We start from the raw sequence: 18,779 nt of genomic DNA, 5'->3' as shown, positions 1-18,779 counted from the left end.
CAAAATGAAGCTCATTCATGACAGTGTCAACATAATTTTTAAAAAATCATTCCTTTATCATCTCTTGTGAAAGTCAGTGATTAAGTAACAATGGCATTCAGCATATACTTCAGCCTTGAATGTGTATTTATTGTTTATGATGCATTGCATGCTCTTGCTAATTATTTACTTAGTGAAAAGTGTTTTACTTTTAATTACCTTTATGAAGTTGTGGAAGGCATCTCTATTACTATGACGTGACCTTATTGAAAGCATATACTTGATTAAATGTTGCATGCCTGCACTTCCTTTTCATATTCATAAAAGTCTGTCATTTTGGTACTGTAAATTTGACTTGTATCCATGTCTATTACTTGAATATACTTATGCATACTTTTTCACGCAAAATATCTACACAAAATACAAATGTCCAAAATAGACCATAACAACAGCTGAGCATTACAGAACAGCATTAAATTTTTCACCAATTACATCTGTTGACAGTTAAAGTTAAAGGTCACGAGTCAGAGAGCTGGCTTTCGCACACACATCAGGCCCATTCCACTGATACAAAGGCTCATTGACACGTTTTTCTTGAATGGAGCCGTCAGACAGCGTTCGGGATTGTTCTGTGAGGGTGTCAAACAGCCGTTTCCACCGCATTCCTCTGCTTACTCGCCACATAGCTGAAATGCATTTGACTGTGGGTCCACATCCGACCGCGACGCGCATGCCTCGGGAGGTTAACGAATTCTGACTCAACCGTTTGGCGACTGTGCAGAACTGCTAGCGCTAACAATACCAATGCTATTATGCTCAGATGAATGTACACATCGGCACAATCCTGGACCTATTCCGCTGTTGCAATCTAGGATGTAATCTAGGACGCGTTCTGTTTTTTTTTCTTCATTCCCACACGGGGAATTTCCACAAGGTCTTCCAATATGAGCGGACACAAGGAATGCCCACGTCTTCCACTCTGACGACCTGACCCAGACCTGTCTACGGCAGCCATCTCCCAGTGATCTGGGATCTGGGAGCAACAGCACAGTACATTCCATCTGCTGAAAATCTGTGGCGAAGAAAGACAAGGGAGGGGGAGAACTGGAGCATCGATTTGCCAGGGCTACAATTACTCCAACTTCAGCGAGCTCTCTCAGAGGGACTAGGTTACACACATGCATTATTGAGGGAGAGGCAACACGCAAGGGGCCCAGCCAAGCCCCACGCTTCCGGGGCCTGGTCTAGGAGCAGCGGCCTGAACAAAAGCAAAGCTGCAGCTGCACAGAGGCACAGTCACAAGCTGCTTTCACTCCAGCATTTTGAGCTGCACTCAAATCATTTTTTTTTCTTTCTGTTTTCTGTTTGAGGATTCTTGAATTCTCTGCCAGACTCCAGCAGATGTAACCCCGCATAGGTTCCAGGCCCTGCTCTGGCCCTGTCTGCAGTCTTGCCGGCCACAGGCTACCTGTTGCTTCTGTTGCTGCTGGTTGCAGGCTACCTGGTGCTGCTGTTGCTGCTGGTTGCAGGCTACCTGGTGCTGCTGTTGCTGCTGGTTGCAGGCTACCTGGTGCTGCTGTTGCTGCTGGTTGCAGGCTACCTGTTGCTGCTGTTGCTGCTGGTTGCAGGCTACCTGTTGCTGCTGTTGATCTCCACGTTCTCCGTTGCTGTGCTGACCGCCTCCTCGTTCTCCCTGTTGCGCAACCGCTCCTGGCGAGCCCTGCGTCTGCGCTCCCGCGCCGCCTCTTCGTCATCGTCATCGTATCTCGGGTAACTCACCCTGGAACACATGCACAGGCAACCTGTCACCAAAACTGCTTAGCCACACGAAAATTCCCTCTGGCTGATGAGAGGAATGATGAGAGGAATGACAAAAAAGAAAACACCTGCAGGCCTGCTATACACAGACAGGTCCATTAAACAGGGTGGCAGTGTAGCGTAGGGGTAAGGAGCAGGGCTTGTAACCATAAGGTTGCCGGCTCAATTCCCTGCTGGGGCACTGCTACTCTAACCCTTGGAAAAGGTATTTAACCCACAAGCACCTGCTAAATGACAATAATGCAATGTAACAGGTGGAAGAAGAGATAAGGCCTTTTGGGAGAAGGCAGGTCTCACCAGGGCCATTAAAAGTCCCCGTTTGTACTTTACCCAAAGAGCAGACATATTCCCCTGAGGTTGAGTAGTGTTCTAGGGCCGCAAAGGCAACATCCAAACTCTCCCCGCTGGCACAAAGCCAGGCCTGTATCTCTCAGTTTCTCACTTCTGTACACACAGACTGCCTGTGGGCAGGAGTGTGGGACAGTGATCTGAAAACCTGTCACTGCACTGCTGCGGGTTCAAATGCCAGGTGGTGCACTGCTATTAAATCACCCAGCAAGACACTTAACCTGAATTGCTTCAGTAAATACAGGTCTATTAAAAGAGATGAAAAGTTAAATACACATTAGGTAAGCTGATCTAGATAAGAGCACTGATTAATTTGATATTAAATCATTCTACGGCTCCTGAATCCAACAGTACACCTCACAAGCATTTTTTTTTTTTTTTTTTTTTTTGCTGTCGGGAGGTGAGAGACTTCTACTACCAAACATGGACCTGAAGAAGCTGAAGGCTCACGCTATTTGCGAACTTCAATGCTGGGAAAGAATGTAAACATAGAGCATGCTGTGTACACATACAGAGGCTTTGAGAAACACCAAAAATTCCCCCTCAGGGCAGACAAAGAGCGATGCAACTATTCTTAGCATGTCTAGCTATAGTCCCACTTCCACAAGATAGCTGGGTTAATAGCTATTCAAATATGCAAAAGACAAGTCACTTTTCAGTATGGTTACGCTTCACTATTACCAAAGACAGTGACGGCATTGGAGAAATAAGAAAATAATTCCGCACAGGTGGCAGTAAAAATTGATAGTGTAATTGTTTATCATGGCAGACAAAAGGCAGGCAAAAGGTTCAGCTCATCTACAGATTAATGAAGTATTATGAGGCAGGTTATTATTGAGATGGAACTACTTTTCAATGCCTATTTTCATGTCAGATCAGTGATGGTAAAGTCACCAGATTCTGGATTTTTCCTCACAAATATCTGAAAAAAAACCAGAAGAAGGTATGATTCTTTTACAATTTCTTAATTTCCATCTGTTAATGGTACTTTTATCTTAGTATTTCAAAGCACTGCATGTACGCAAAGGGATTATAGCTGCTATAGTCTCACTAACTGCTAAAACATGAATTAACATTCTTGTCAATCAAGCTCTTGCCGAATACATCACTAAGGGCCCCACTTCAATTTCCTCTGCCCCGAGACCACATACCATCTCAGAGCAAATTCAAATCTAATCAGACCTAGGAGGGGGGAGAGAGAGAGAGAGAGAGAGAGAGAGAGAGAGAGAGAGAGAGAGAGAGAGAGAGAGAGTGAGAGAGAGAGAGAGAGACTGAAAAGTTGACTTTAAAAAGCTATTCATTTCATTGACTTGATTCAAAGAACTCAAAAATAGTATACTGAAAAATACACTATTTACATATTTACAAGTCAGAAAAAAACAACAATAACAGGGACAGGGAGAAAAAAAGAGACATGGAGAGAAAGACAGAGCATTTCACAACCACAACTGTGTCTCTGGAAATAATATTCCATGAACTGTTCCAAGTGAAAAAAGCATAGAGCTTATCAAAATACTTAAGCTTCTTCCAACATGTTATCTTAGACCTCAGACTTTACGGTTTTGCCTGTAGTGAAATACCACAGCCAAATCAGTAAGTCCACGTACACCAAATTTATTTCATTTTGAATAAAGCAGAAAGATCTTTGACACAAAGTTCCAAGTTCCACCAAGTCTTTATCATGACTGTCACCATTATCAAAACAGCAATACGAATGGGGTCCTAAATCAGTGTGGTACGACACATAATTTTTTAAAGAGATGGTTTATCTGTTTTAAAAAGAGCAGATGCATACATTTAACCACAAAAAACACACACAAAAAATGTTCATTTGCAAATATGTCCCCACAGCCAAACATTTCAAATATGACAATGAAAACAGACAGCGGGCCAGAGAGGAAGGCCCCCTCAGCACCCCTACACTAAGCATCCTTGGCCTGACGTCCGGCCAACAGAGCGCCCAGCCAAAAAAATCTCCTCATTCCCACGGTGGGGCCCCGAGCCTCCACCCCTGGTCCGTGCCCACTGCCACTCCGGCTGGAGGAAGCGCCGCTTCATGGCGGGTTGGTTGAGGGAGCAGACCGTGGCGGGCCTGGGTTTATGAGGCAGAGAGAGAGCTTGAAATGGCCCATTGACTGAGGATGGGTATTTTTTCCTCTCTTCATGACTGCTCCTAGAATGATTTACAGATGTTGGGGGGGGGGGGGGGGGGGGGGGTGCGAGGCAACTCCCTGAGAGGAATCAGACACCCCCCCCCCACACACACACAAACACAAAGTTTCAAACGGATCAGGTCACTCAAAGGGATCAACAGAAAAATTTGTATTGTGTCTGTTGGGGAAATCACACCAGAACGCTACGCATTACTACAGAGTAGCATTCTGGATTCAGAATCGATGGTGAGAGTCGGAAACTCCTCTTTAAGCGCAAAAAGCTCCTCTCAGATGCTGGGGCTCTGGAACATTCTGGCGGAATATTTTGTTCCGAAATAAAAACAGCAGTCAAAACATTCCAGAGTCTGCAGACTTCCCCTGACCCAGTACTGCGCAGAAAAAGCACAATGTCGACACAGGAAAAAGCCACAGCCACCCAGGTCAGACTTGAGGGTGAGATACTGCAGGCCATGGAAACAGAATGCCCTTTACGGCAGTCAGCACCTGAACAAGGCTGCATGCATCTCAAGCTCCGGGGCGACTGTTAAGATGATTTAATATTGCTTAATATTGCTTTTGATATTGTTGACTCCTTTTTGGCTGTTTGCTTGTGCTGTACTCTGCCTCACTTGTAAGTCGCTTTGGATAAAAGCATCTGCCAAATGAATAAATGTAAATAAAAAAACATAAACAAATAAATATAAATGTACATATAATGTACAGTATGTATAATGTGTAATTAACTGCAGAATAAATAAGCCAAAGCTTACTCAAAAATGCCTAGGTTGCCCATCTTGTAACAGCCATTTTTAAGTATGTCTGCATTGTGGGAAAATCATGCTCAGTGCTTAGCCTTGCTCTTCACGCTGGGAAGCCAGATTACCTTAATACAAACCAATATGTGCAATACACTCTGCACCTACTGTATACTCAGACAGCTTACCATTTTGCATAGCTGGTTTGGGGACTCGCCTAAGGATGCTTGCTCAAGGAAAGGTCAAGTCAATGTCTTATTGTGCCCTACTGCCAAGACACAAGTGCCGCCTGCCTTCCTGGGGAGAAAATACCTCCACACACAAACACATGGCAAGCAGGAAGTTTACATCTGGAAAGCTAATTACCAAAGCCCGAAAATGAAGAGTCACTGTGAGAGCGTGGAGATCTGTGTGTGCGATCCCCCTTCTATGCACTTCCTGTCTGGGGGCTGGAGAAACTGGTAAAGCTATTTTTAAATGGACTTACTGCATATCATGAAATCCACTGTATAAAACAAGGGATCATGTGGAGTAGAGCATAACACCACAGGAAGCTACATAAAGCAGAAAATTACCTCCATGAGAAAGCAATTGCACATGATGTGCTGTATACAAATTGTTATACAATGCTACTACACATATAGACACTTACAAAAACAGCGCAAAGCTAGGGTACAGGAGTACTTAAAATGTGAGAAGCAGAAAGCTCTGTGACCTGGAATGTTATCCATAAATAAAGACAACTGAGTTGTGCTAAGTATTGCTGAATCTATCGTTTACGACAAAAAATCACTCTCTGAACATATCCCTTATAGTTTTTTGTAGCCAAGTTATACAAGTACTCAGCCTTAAATGTCAAATGTTAATGTTAAATATAAGTAAATATAAGATCTGGCAAATATCTTGTAACTCTGTTAAGTCCGATAAGGTTTTCTCTTTAGTCATTCCAACACATATGCACAGCAGCATTATTCATAAAATCTTCATAAAAAATCATTTTCATAATAAATTTTCCACATCACAGCTGTTAAGGGCGTAGTACTGGCCAATACATTTCCAATAGGTTCCCATCTGCCCACTGCGAGGAGCACATATGCGGTCCCTCTACACATCGATGGCACTAACTAAAGTCTTGGGCCTCGCCCACCCTTTCCCCTTCTCAGAGCCAGAGTCAGCGTTATTGCTGAGTCAGATGTTGCTGGTCTTCTGGATGAAATATATCCCCTCAAGGCTGTCATTTAGAAAGGCAGTGTTGATTTGGCTGTGTCAAGGAGTCCCAGTAACTCATGGAGTCTGTCTGGAAATGACTCTATTGGCACTTCAGTCCAGAGCGCTACACCACACTTCCCTGACTGGAAAACACCGCTCCAGACACACATGGACACATTTTCACAGCTGCACAAAAAACCTCACTAAATCAGCATCCTACGCTTTCAGGAAAACCCCTGGTTCCCACTGCCTTCTTTGCTGTGTGGTTTAATGTAAAACAGTGTGACCAGGGATGCCATTTTGGTAATGTTACTTGAAAATCACAGAAATTTGAAAATCAAGCTCTTTGCCTGTTTCCATTTTGAATTCAGATTTGTATTTCAGCTGAAACAACCACCCATAGCTCACTCCTACTTTTAAAATGCACGCCACCCAGTGGAAGGCAACAATTACACATTGTGTGTCAGAACAGAGAATAGCACGAAACAGTTGTAGACATCCTCCTAATCTGAAAAACACATCTCGGATTTAACGCCGTCTTACACTTCTTGGTGGTTTAACTATGAGCTGACGATGAGGGCCTGGCCGCCGAGAACGGAGACCGAATTTGAATATCTCAAGTAGCCGAGCTAATCTGCAGGAACGCGTTCAGGGTGAGGTCACATCAGCACTGGCGAGCGACGGGGGCCGAAACTCACTTCTCACTGTCAGCGCCGCAGATTGCCGCTGAAGGCTCTCTGGACCGCAGATACGCAAAACTGAAGTCTGACAAAAGCCGGGGGGGGGGGGGGGGGGGGGGGGGGTGCTGCTGGACGAGGCCTTTTCAAACAGCGCAGGCTGCAGTCTTGGTGCTAACAAGCCAGCGGTGCTCGTCAAAGCTTCGCTGCCCCCGGAGCCCGGTCCAAGACTCCTCAGACGCGACGGGCGGCGTTGAAGGCCTCCCGCCCCACGGCACACCGAGGGCTATCTGATCTGCCCTCCCACTCCCGCTCACATCTGCCCGCCAGCCCATATATGGGCCCGTGCATCGTTGTACGTTTAGGAGAAAGGGGAAGCTCTCCCATGTAGGAAACAGCCCGGTGACCCTGGTGGTAAACATCCTTAATGCACAGGGCTTGGCAGCATCACAGCATCTATTAATCCAGAAATATGCCATAAAGCTTTTATATCTGTAGGAAATGCCTTCAGCTGCATCTGAAAAGCTAACAAAACAAATGACCACATAATTTTAAGGTTAAGAAACACACACAAATATTGATTGCTGCTGTTTAACTCTACCACAGACTATGCAGTAACTTCACCTCTTATCAGCAATAAAACTCAAATTAAATGTCCCCCTGGCAGCTGTCATTAACTCTACGTACATGTATTACCACACTTCAAAACACCAAGAAATAAACATTTCTCTGTTACAGCAAAAGCTCGGAATAACTAAAACACCCATGACACATGGTAGTTCTATGCTAAACCCCATATTTAGCATCTTCATTTTTCAGAGCTCTCTGACTTTGTGAGATGTGGTTCTGAGGTGCAAAAAGCTCAAATAAAGCTGATTTCACGATGTGCCATAAAAAAAACAGCAATAATTCTATCCTAATCAAGAAGTCTTTTAATTTATAGACTGCCATGTTCAATGTACTTCTGTGTTTACTCAGTATGCAATTACTTTCTCATGCTTGCATAACAAAACACAGCGCACTTGAAAACTTGCCACGTGCCTTGTGGCGCTGAACTGGCTTAGTTCATTTGTTGTAAAAGCTCAAGTTTATTCAAGTAAAGTCTCTTTCCAACTTTTAACTGTTATTTATGACAAAAACCAGTGAGACAAAAGTAATTTACAAGACAAATAAAAGTAAACACAATTCGTAATTGCCCTTATATGGACGGGTTATGAAAGAGTACATCAACTTCATCATGGACTGAATCAATGCATGTAACCCAAACCCAGAATTCCACTGAATGGCAGATTGATAACGTCCCTCTCAATCTACGCATGTCTGCCATCTTCACCACTCCAAAAATACCAGCTCCAAGGCATTGCTGAGGCTCAGTTCCTTTGCACTTAACTGCTAGGTACTGCAGAGGCCACGGAGCAAATAGTGCACATACTGTAAATCAGATCAGAAATACTTTAAAAATGGAATATGCATATTATATTATGGACACTGCATGGAATTTTACCGGCCTGCGAAATTAAACACTGAATGACAGTCACAACCATCATACAGAGATGGCAGTGCTAGTCCCAAAGCAGGTCCCTGTTGAAGCTTGTCTCTGACATTAATGGATATGATTGACACTGACAGCCTTACTGCAGACATTTGACAACTTCATAGCACCCAGCTTGAGTGCTTTTGAAACTTTCTGACTAATACCACGCCTTACCGTGGTTAATATTAAAACAGATTTTATCTTTAGTTTTACCAGATTAAACCTGATGGTCTGCGCACAGGTTCCTTTTCACAGGGAATCTGATCAACGAAGCTGATGCAAATCTGCTTTTGAAATACGGGACCGGATCAAAGCCTGCACCCGGCCTTACCAGGAGTTTCCGAGATCCCTACATGGAAACACAGCCGAGAGTTCGCTGAGGTGATCCGTTTAGAATTCCTTCCCCAGGAGAAATCCCCTTGGGGAGCGCCGTAGCCGTAATGCGGTGATGCTGTGGGATAAAAAAGTGCGACAGGGTGGAGTCCCGAAAGGAACCCACATTTCTGGCCCTAGAACAGGGCTCTGAAAGGCGGCGGTATCGCAACCAAAAATGCGCTGCATAATGAGCGTCAGGAGGGAGATGGTTTTTATTTCCACTCGAGAGGGAAGAATCTCTAGCCCTGTGGGATAGGGGTTACTGAGATACATTATCTAGCCACCTGAAGGTATTTAGGAAAGAGGAGGAAAGCCAATAGATATTGACTGATGTTTTTTAAAAAAGGCTGAAGCCAGCCCAGCGGTGCAGGGGTGAGCTCTCTGGTTCCAACTTGGCATGGAGATCAGAGGCCATTTAAAACATTTCAGCGGGCGGGGGAGAGGAGGAGCAGAACTGTACTTCTTAAAGCTGAGAGCTCTTCAGCTGCAAAAAATGATGCACTCGCAGTGTGATTCACAGTTTAGCCCATGCTCTCTGAACACTCAAATTGACATTCCTTTTTATCGTGTGAGCTAATGCTAAAACACAAGTCTGGCAGAGCTTTTAAAATGAATCTACTCTATATCCATGCACCGACTGATGTGTCTGTCTGGTGAATATGATAGTAAAACCAGCTAAGATATTGGACAGTGGGGTGTCTGATGAAGGCCATACTCTCACAAACACGGATCAACGGTGATCATACGCGCTTGCGTGTTAGCTGAGCGCTATCGTTTTATCTCTGGAACGAGGAGTGCAATGCGCGGCATGCAGTTACGAGCACATTCCTCCGTTCTGCCGCGGTTCCACCTGGACTCAGCGGATGAATGGGTCCTCAGTGCTGGCAACCGCTGCCCGGGGCGAGATGAGGCCGTCTCACCTTTCCGCCTCCAGGCGCATCTCCTCGCGCTTCTGCCTCCGGAGCTCTCGGCGACGCTCAAAGTCATCATCCATGGTGGGTTGCAGATGTGTGGTGCTGTCCTGTTCAGGCTGAAAAGAGCACAGTGGTTCAACGTAAGAAAGATGTGTCAAGAACAGGACATTCAGCCACTCTAGGCCCCATATTCCACCTATGGGTTAGAGAGCATCCGGCACAGTAGTAATAGAGCCACTTACACCTCGTAGGCTCATTGCAGGCTGTTGCTCATTTACATGCGAAATACATGTAATGTAAGGTAGGGAAAAATTCAGAATTCCCATTTCAGCGCACTACAATGGAATGAATGTGAGGGAAATAAGGACAAACACCACTGATTCAACTGCAGTAATGCACATTCTTTCCAAAAATGCAGAGTTACTCACAACTGCATAATTGAAAGCTTCAAGAACAGTGGGGCAACCAGTCACAGGTAGTCATTGGTTTGCTTTGTGCCAAGAATTTAAACAATACAACTCCCATACAATCCAATGGCCCTCTAATTCCCCCCTACCTAATTTTGTTCTATTCCCCGAGTCACTACATTAGCCATATTCAAAGGCTTACAAAATACAGCCTACCCCTTGCACTGTGCCCCAACCAGGCATTATTCTTTAAGAAACTATATGACTGTTACTGTATATCTTAAAAAATAAATGATACTCATTTGCTGATCAGTTCTTTTCTGAACATCTGGTACGCTTCTGACAGGCACAGCCACACCCAAGTCCAGCATCCTGTTGTCTCTTGGGCTCTTTCAGTTGAGACAGGAAGTAATGGTACTGATAGCAAAGAATAGCTTGTTATTAATACTCATTCAGCTGATTGTTATGCACACAGATGGTTTTGCAGCTGCTTTCTGCTACCGCGTTTGCTTGGTTGAATGACCTTTGGAAATGTCTGCATGTGACCCCTTCATTTTTGTTTACACTGAGTAACAGTAACATCTGAATCACAAAAGAGTGGCAGCTGAAATTCTGTCAAGAGTCGTTAAAACACTCAGTTTATCAGAAAGCAAATCTCAATGCACGTAACCTTATCTACAGTATTATATTCAGGTTACATGTTTATCAAATAGCATCATTTGAGATGATTCCTTTTGAAAACTAGAACTAAAACTCTAGATTCACAGAAAAAAAATGGTTAAAATGCACACTTGGACCCTGGAAGGACAGCCAGTTCTCTAGAAAAGGGCTGACATTTAGATTGGTCAAGACCTAGTTAAAGAATGTGGCACAATAAAGAGGTGTTGTATTAGTGTTAACTGATTCCTCCTTGAGAATGCAGCACTTCGCACTTTACCCGAAGCACTCTTGGAACCTTGCGGTTTTCCTCTGGGAGCAAGTTGACTTTCAAAAGAGATGCTCACACCTCAAACACTTAAGAACTGGAGACAAATGAATGTTTAAGCCCCAGGTCTTTTTAGTCTACAGCAGCATTCTTCTCCCCTGGATTAAACTTGCACTTTTTTGCACTTTTAACCATAACAACTAATCAGAGTTCTCACGATGTTTGTTAGCCCTCAAAAAAATAAAAACTGGAAAAGAAAGGGTCGTGAAGAACTCAAAAAGCAACAGGAGGATGTTAACTCAATCAGCGACAGAGAGCAGAGAGGCACTCAACACTAAAACATCGAGGGCGTGCTACTCTGGAAAAGACCACCCAAGAAAAACTGGACCTTACATCATAAATCTCCTCTGTGTGAAAAATCATGCGGAGAGGAAAAAAAAAATCCCCGTCGTACCTTAGCTTTGTTGGCGCTTAGTCCATGAACAGTTCCTCTTCCTCTCACTCCCTGCCACCTCTTCGGCCTGGTTTATATCTCACCAGCGCAGCGGCACAAAGAATTCCTGCTCGGGCTTTTACCAGCTATGACTACCAGAAAAGGCAAAGCCTGCCTCTTTCCTCTCTGTCCCTCTCGCTCTCCCTCCTCTCTCTCTCCCTCTCTCTCTCTCTCTCTCTCACTCTGTGCTTCTCGCACCCCTCTCTCTCTCTCTCAAGACTTTTTGTTCGTGCTTTGTTTACAGAGCTGTCACTGGTTAGCTAAACTCAGCCGGGAATCTGGCATTTAAGGCAGACTCTAAGATTGCTTCCTGCATTTCACTGGAAGGCTCTGCTTCCTCTGCTTCCAGCCTAAAACTGCGAAGCAGCCTCTTCTCCAGCTTGCGTGCTGCACCGACTCAGAGGTGGTGCTGAATCAGAAAACACAAAAAGCAGGGAAGGTAACTTCTGAACACACACCCACCATCTTCACCGTTACCCTCCAAGACACCCTCCTGCTGAACAACCTCAGGTTTTGTTACAGGAAGCACAGAAGGGTTTCTGAGCAGTACTGTTAAAGCTAATATTTTCATATGCATATTCTCTGACTCTTTCATTCAAACATATTCATTTACAGATCTGTATTTGGTGCTTGTACTAACTCATTTGCATATCTATATTTGTTTCTGTATGGATCCTGATATTAGTAAAACAAGTAAAAAGAGATTTGATTAAATATGTTCTGTTACACTGTTACACACTCACCTGGTGAACTTTTATTAAAAGGAAGTGTGAATATGAAAGTGCACTGAATTGCTTCCATGACTGCATTCATCTACTGACCAAGCGGGCAACGTAAACAAAAGACTTTGGGCTTTTTGGCTTTTCTAGGAGCAGTTAAGACAGTCTACACTGTCTGCATCCCTGAGCTTAGTTTGAAGAATGTATAGCTGGACATGACATTATTCTCTGCAAGAGGCCAATGTAGGGGGCTGGGTTAGGCAGTTGATGAAAGGAGGCCCACTGCTTTTCAAGACAAAAAGTCCCTGACTCTGCTTTCAAAAAATTAAAAAAAAAAAAAAAAAAAAAAAACAGAAATATAAGTGTTTCACTAGCTCTTTGGGGGGAGACCACCCATGGTTTGTTAAAGTGAAGAGAATAATGCAAGCCTGGCCTATCTATGATTTATTGGAATTACATCTTCTGAGTCTCTATTGAAGTAGTTCACAACATGGGATTGCCTCTCTGCCTGTGTACCGCGAGTTAAATGACTGTTCTCAGCCAGCTCAAAGAGTTATAATGCCACATTTACCCAGCAAAATTATAGCCTGCCTGATTTCCATGGGACCTGTGTGAGCTTAAGTGACATTAAATGTCTTCTCTGCTATTATGACACTGACTCGGCTCACGGTTTCATTTCAGCTTAATTTTAGCATCTGGGCAACCGTGACAAGCCTGCACACGTTTTTTTACGTGAGATTTGCCTCCCCTGATCATGTCTTCGTTTAAGCAGCCTGATGGAGGGCATTGGGATACTGTGCAGATACGAGAGGGAACAAGGATGTACACATCACAAGTGTTTTGTATTTTCTGAGGATTGGAAATGCAGTGTTTGAATTATTTCCAGATCAGCGCAGGAAGGAAGACACATCTCAACGGAGAGAGAGTTTGCTTCCAGACATTCTGGCTCGGAAACCTAATAAAAATAAATCATGGCCGGCTTCTGTGTGTTTGTGTTACTGTATTTACTGTTTACCGCTCCTGCTCCACCTGGAGGAGTGCCCCCTGAGCATTAGGGGGTTAAGTCACCATGTGACCATCATGATATCTTGCCCTTTGCTCTAAGCATAGCTCAGCGGTTAGCACTGCTGTCTCACAGCAAGAAGGTCCTGGGTTCGAATCCCGGCCGTCCCAGGTCCTTTCTGTGTGGAGTTTGCATGTTCTCCCCGTGTCTTTGTGGGTTTCTGCCGGGCGCTCCGGTTTCCTCCCACCATCAAAGACATGTATGTTACGGTCAATACTCCTGTCAGTGCCCTTGAGCAAGGCACTGACAAAAGAACTGGAGTTGGTCCCTGGGCGCTGCATTGTGGCTGCCCACTGCTCCTACTGTGTGTGTGCTGCTAGTGCGTGTGTGCTCCTAGTGTGTATGTGCTCACTGCTCACTGTGTATAGGATGGGTTAAATGCAGAGGACGAAATTCCCCACGGGGATCAATAAAAGTATCTGATGATTATTATTATCTGATGTATTGGATGATTTATTGGAAATGACCCTGATTTAAATCACACCTCTGACAGCTGTGGTGAATGCAAATCCAAGCACATTACATTACATTATTGACATTTAGCAGACACTCTTACCCAGAGTGACTTACATAGGTTAGAATTTTTTGCGTTACCCATTTATACAGCTGGATATTTACTGAGGCAGATCTGGGTTAAGTACCTTGCCCAAGGGTACAACAGCAGTGATCACTGGGGAATCAAACCAGCAGTCTTTTGGTTACAAACCCTGCTCTTTAGCACTACGCTACACTGCCGCCCCTCTGGAAATGACAGTCATCAAAGCACAGCTCTGCAATACAACACTGTTTGCACTTGCAAGACACAATGCACAATCCTCCAAGAGCGTGTGACTCAGCTGACTCTGTTTGTCTGAAGAAGAAGCTGTGGCATTAGGCTCCCTGCAAAGGCCCAATGGTGAGAGCTTCCTTCCTGAAGGCCTCGGGCTTGCTATCCGCTCGCTGCAGCCCGGCTCTGTAGGTCTGTCTCATCCCTTTATCTTTGCCAGGGTCCCTTTCAGCAGCGTGCTCATTCATAGGCGCAGATTAGTCATGTAGGGGGGGGTAAATATTGACGGAGCACCGGGGGCCAAGGCTATCGACAGTCGCAGTCATTAGTGCAGGCGGTGGCGAGCGTGAGCGCGGGCCCGGGCTTTGGGACTCCTGTTCTACTTCGGGAGAAGCGCGCCATTTCCCATGGCACCCTTCCACACGCATACTGGCCATTAAAACCAAGACTCAGATATTACCCAAAGGCAATTAATGAAAGCTGGACCGGGACCAGCGCTAATCCTGGGCTCCCAAACGGCAACAGATCTTTCCAGGAGATTTCAAGAAGGCTGCAAGCACACTGAAGAGTCTTGGGAGTGCAACAACACTGCAGCCACATTCAGTCCACACAGAAAAGAGTAACACCGTAAAAAAAGGACAGGGATATCATTCTTATTGGCTACAAATAATGGTTTCACTTTGATTCTCTTTCATTTGAGTAATTTGTTCACTGCACATTTTTGCTGTATTATCAATTTCTATGTAATCATTCAATTTTGTTCAGTGTATAATTTCACTCTTCAAAATTCTTAGGTAGTTTTCCTTCTCAGTAAAAGTAAGTATGTTAGAATTTAATAAAAAACAAAGACAACCCCTTTTTATAGGACATGCAATCACAAGAAAATCTACACCCACAGCACTGTGTAAGCAGGGCAAATCCATGGAAACACACTATTAACACAATTCTTAGGGTGCATATTTGTACTGCTTTGCTACCAAATGACACACTTCTTTCCCTTCTACAGAAACAGCTCTCTTGAATATGGAGATAAAAGGTCAGGTCATGTGCTGTTTACTTTCTCTGCCAATGTTGACACGTAGTCACCAGAATACCAGTGAGAGCTACCAGGATAGGTCATGAATTAAAAGGAGTCTGAACACGGACACATCTGGCAGTGAAGTGCAAATGTTCACAGAGAAAGGAGAGGGAAGCAAGGTGGAGCCTGCAGATAGAAATGGTTGTGTGAACCTCTGGGGGCTTGCAAAACATCCTCCAATCCTGTACGGCTACAGCTGTGAAGACAGTATTTCTTTCCCCATCTACTGAATGCCCCATGTGTAAAACCTCACAAACCCCTCAATAACAAGTAGTATGCTTAAAATGCAGCTCAGAAGGTTGATTTTAAATTTTAAAAAAATCACAAAACTCATATTAAACCTTTTTCTTACAGTAATCTAACAAGAATGCCACACAATGCAATCCATATTGCATGCTCACACTTGGGAGTCACATTTACATATTTTATTTGAATTCTTATTTAATATATAGAGTTTTTTTGTGCAATACACCTTCCCACAACATGCAATCCAAAAATGGAGGTTGACGTGTTCTATACAGTTCGGCATGTGTGTGAACATGTAGTCACGTAGCATGGCTTTGTTTGACAAGAACTGGGGCTCCATGGAGTGAATTGAGACACCTTAACCATGGAAACTGTCATATGTTTATTTTAAAACATATGACAAATTACTCAGATCTCTATGACCAAGACAGATTCTATTTTTTTGTATATACAGTGCCTTATAAGGTGTGTTAGAACTTATCACCTAAGTCCATACATTGCAATGTTTTAGAGTTTTATCTGTAACATCACTGCTTTAGAAGAGGTCTTGTGAAATGAACAGCCTGTTAAAAGGGTATACTAATGCATAATAGTTTACACTTAACAGTGATCAGTGTCACGTAATTAACTATGGGTCATCCACCTCTTAAGACAAATGTGTTCCAAGCCTATAGTTTTACAATGTTTGAAGGTTTTGATATTGTACATCAAAGGCTATTTTAGGAGGTAGACCTGAATGCAGCATCTTACATGAACAACTTGTGTAGTTTCATAAATGAATGACAGCCCAGCTGTTTTAAATTTCTCATTTTGAACTGTTTATTCTTGGCCAATGTTAAGATAAATTAAGAAGCAAAGGGAACCATTGATACACAATAGCCAAGCCAACATGATCTGAGGTTTCTATATCCACGAAGATTAAATGACAAAGAATTTCAGCTGCCACCCACTAATTTTTGGATCACTGCCCTCTCTGAACTAGTTAAGCATGTAAATAAATATATTCCTTGAAAAACCACCGGTTAAGAGTATTGCCAAAGCAAAACCCCTTCCCCCGTTTCACCTATATGTCTTTATCCCATGAAATGATACCACCCCTTGTTTATGCTACAAATTAAATAGTCGCATAAAATGTAATTGTCCTAAGTTCTCTGCTTTCTGCATTTGGAGCTCAGCTGATGGGAGTTCTCTCTCAGTAAAGAGATTACAAATCATGGGCCCTGCCAAAAAGGCTTCTTCCACATCCAACTCTGCATGTGTCCGCAGGTTACGGCAGAGACTTGCAGGTGCGGGTTGCGGGGGGTGGGGGAGGGTGGGGGTGGTGGGGATGGGGAGCCCAGGTGCAGCAGGCGTCCAAACACCCCCCCCCCCCCCCCCATTCAGCAGCGCCCTACAAGGACCTTCCTTTGTGCGGTGGAGCTCCACGCGCACCCCGCACACACATCATTACACACAGTAGCTTTCTCATTAAAAGGTGCAGCTGGTATTCCAGCTATGCGCACTCTGGCCTCGTCTGGGAAGTGGCCAGGAGTGCAATGTCACATTTAGGTCCCTGTTTGCATCAAGGTCACCTTGGCTGGCATTCTCAGAATTCCTCACCTTTCATCATCATCATCATCATCATCTCCATCATAGCTAGTCATCTGAAGACAACTACTTGTATCTCATCATAATGCTTTGCTTGCTTGTATATTTGTATGACAGCTTTGTATGCCACTTTTACTTTACATGCATAATACCTGTTAATCATTAGTAAGTGCTAAAACGTTTTCAAGAATTTTCTGAGATGACAAACCAGGGTTAGGGTTATATAAGCACTATACTAAACACTGGTGCATAAATGAAGGCTTGGTCTAACCTTAGGAGAGTATCACAGGAGTAATGGGTCTGTCAGTCAAGTCGAACCACACCCCTCAGCCCCGGAACCTTGAGTGATTTCTGTCAAAAACCAAGAGAGAAACAAAGCCTCGTCGTATTCTTTGATTCTCCAGATCATATCAGATCATATTCACGCTGTCTAACACAGCAGAATAACTGGAGGCATGTTTCACATACAGCGCTTCGCTCCCAAATGAGGAGCAAGCGCCAGGACAGCAATCCCCATAACTGTCATACCGTGCAGCTGAACCGACATCCCCCAGCTCAGAAAGCCCCCCGGGCTGCTTTAACCGCGCTGGTCTGAGATCAGGCGTGTGTCATTCCTGGAACAGCCGCTTGCCTGCGAGGCAGCGCATCGGAGCCCACTCCCCGCGCGCTTCACGGCCATCCTCTTACACGCGTGGCGCGGCCTCCGTCTCTCATTTCCATACAGCTGCGTTTACGGCCCCGCAATTTGGCTGCCCAGCGTACCCACAAAGGCTGTTTTGTACTTCTCAGCGTTAAAATTGAAACGGTTTGTTAGACACCCCAGGACCAGCGAGGCTAACACTGTGCATGCCTGATGGTTGCTTTTACTGGAAAAGGGCTATTTTGGTTGGCCGGGCTCCAGGTGTGCTGAACTGGTATAAATCCTCGGTCTGGATGGGAGAGGTTCAACATGTGCGGAGTTGAAAATTCCACCGTTTGCGGCACGGGTCTGCATCTTGCAGCCCCCCACTCCCCCCACCCCCTGCCGCCCCGAGAGCCTAACGTGTTCGTCACCAGCCGCTTGAGAGCGTTGTGTCGTTCTGTGTAATTCACTTCACCGTTCAAATGCTGGTTCCTGTGAAACATTAACGCAATTAACGGTGCCTTCAGAAAATCCAATTCCAAGGCGGGACAAAATGTGCATCGATAATTTTAATCACAGTTGGCCCCCTTTTTCCCTGGTGCTTGCTGATATATATTTCAAATAATTATATGCAGTGCAAAAAGGCAGGAAAAAGGAATTATATGCAGTGCAAAAAGGCAGGAATAGCAACTTTGCATTTATCCACTGGTCTATGGTCATGAGAATATGGAGGTCTATGGGGTGAAATCTTAGATAGGACAGTGCTGTTATTTTCATGTGGCACCTCACCTATATGCCTCCATTCAACCCAGCCATAATTACAGTGCCCAATGACAAACCCTCTCGGCTACACAAATGCATTATGAATTAATTACATTGTGACCCCAGTGGCAACAAAGGACTTGATGTATAAACCTTAATAACACGAGTTTATGACTCAATAACAAGTTTACAGAGTCAATAAATGAATTTATATGTCAAGTTATCGGAAACATTTGACAGGGATGTTTGATGAAATAATCATTGGCTTGTGACCATGCGACTGGCATTCAATCCAAAGAGCACTGGACTCATGTTGTTCATTGTTCATGTCTACTTTTCATATATTTCT

General features: G+C 44.3%; 1 protein-coding gene across 6 annotated transcripts in view; it reads right to left on the bottom strand.

Annotated features, from left to right (window-relative positions):
- Positions 1-18,779, bottom strand: part of LOC118770278 (non-muscle caldesmon-like) — a 46,609-nt gene that overhangs the window by 12,595 nt on the left and 15,235 nt on the right. For 3 of the 6 annotated variants that reach the window (XR_005004550.1, XR_005004551.1, XM_036517858.1), the window contains exons 1-3: positions 11,549-11,820; positions 9,769-9,878; positions 1,613-1,759 (exon numbers count right to left, since the gene is read on the bottom strand). Coding sequence is in view for 4 of the 6 variants with exons in the window: in XM_036517858.1 (XP_036373751.1) it covers positions 1,613-1,759; positions 9,769-9,842 (221 nt within the window). In the remaining 2 variants the exon portion in view is untranslated. Of the gene's footprint in view, positions 1-1,612; positions 1,760-9,768; positions 9,879-11,548; positions 11,821-17,317; positions 17,398-18,779 lie in introns of those variants that run through there. The other 3 variants (XM_036517857.1, XM_036517854.1, XM_036517856.1) reach the window with 3 other exon arrangements.

The sequence above is a fragment of the Megalops cyprinoides genome, chromosome 23 (assembly GCF_013368585.1).
Source record: "Megalops cyprinoides isolate fMegCyp1 chromosome 23, fMegCyp1.pri, whole genome shotgun sequence".
In the NCBI taxonomy this organism is placed as follows: Eukaryota; Metazoa; Chordata; class Actinopteri; order Elopiformes; family Megalopidae; genus Megalops; species Megalops cyprinoides.
The sequence above is the reverse complement of the archived record's forward strand: the minus strand, read 5'-3'. Positions and strand labels throughout refer to the sequence as shown.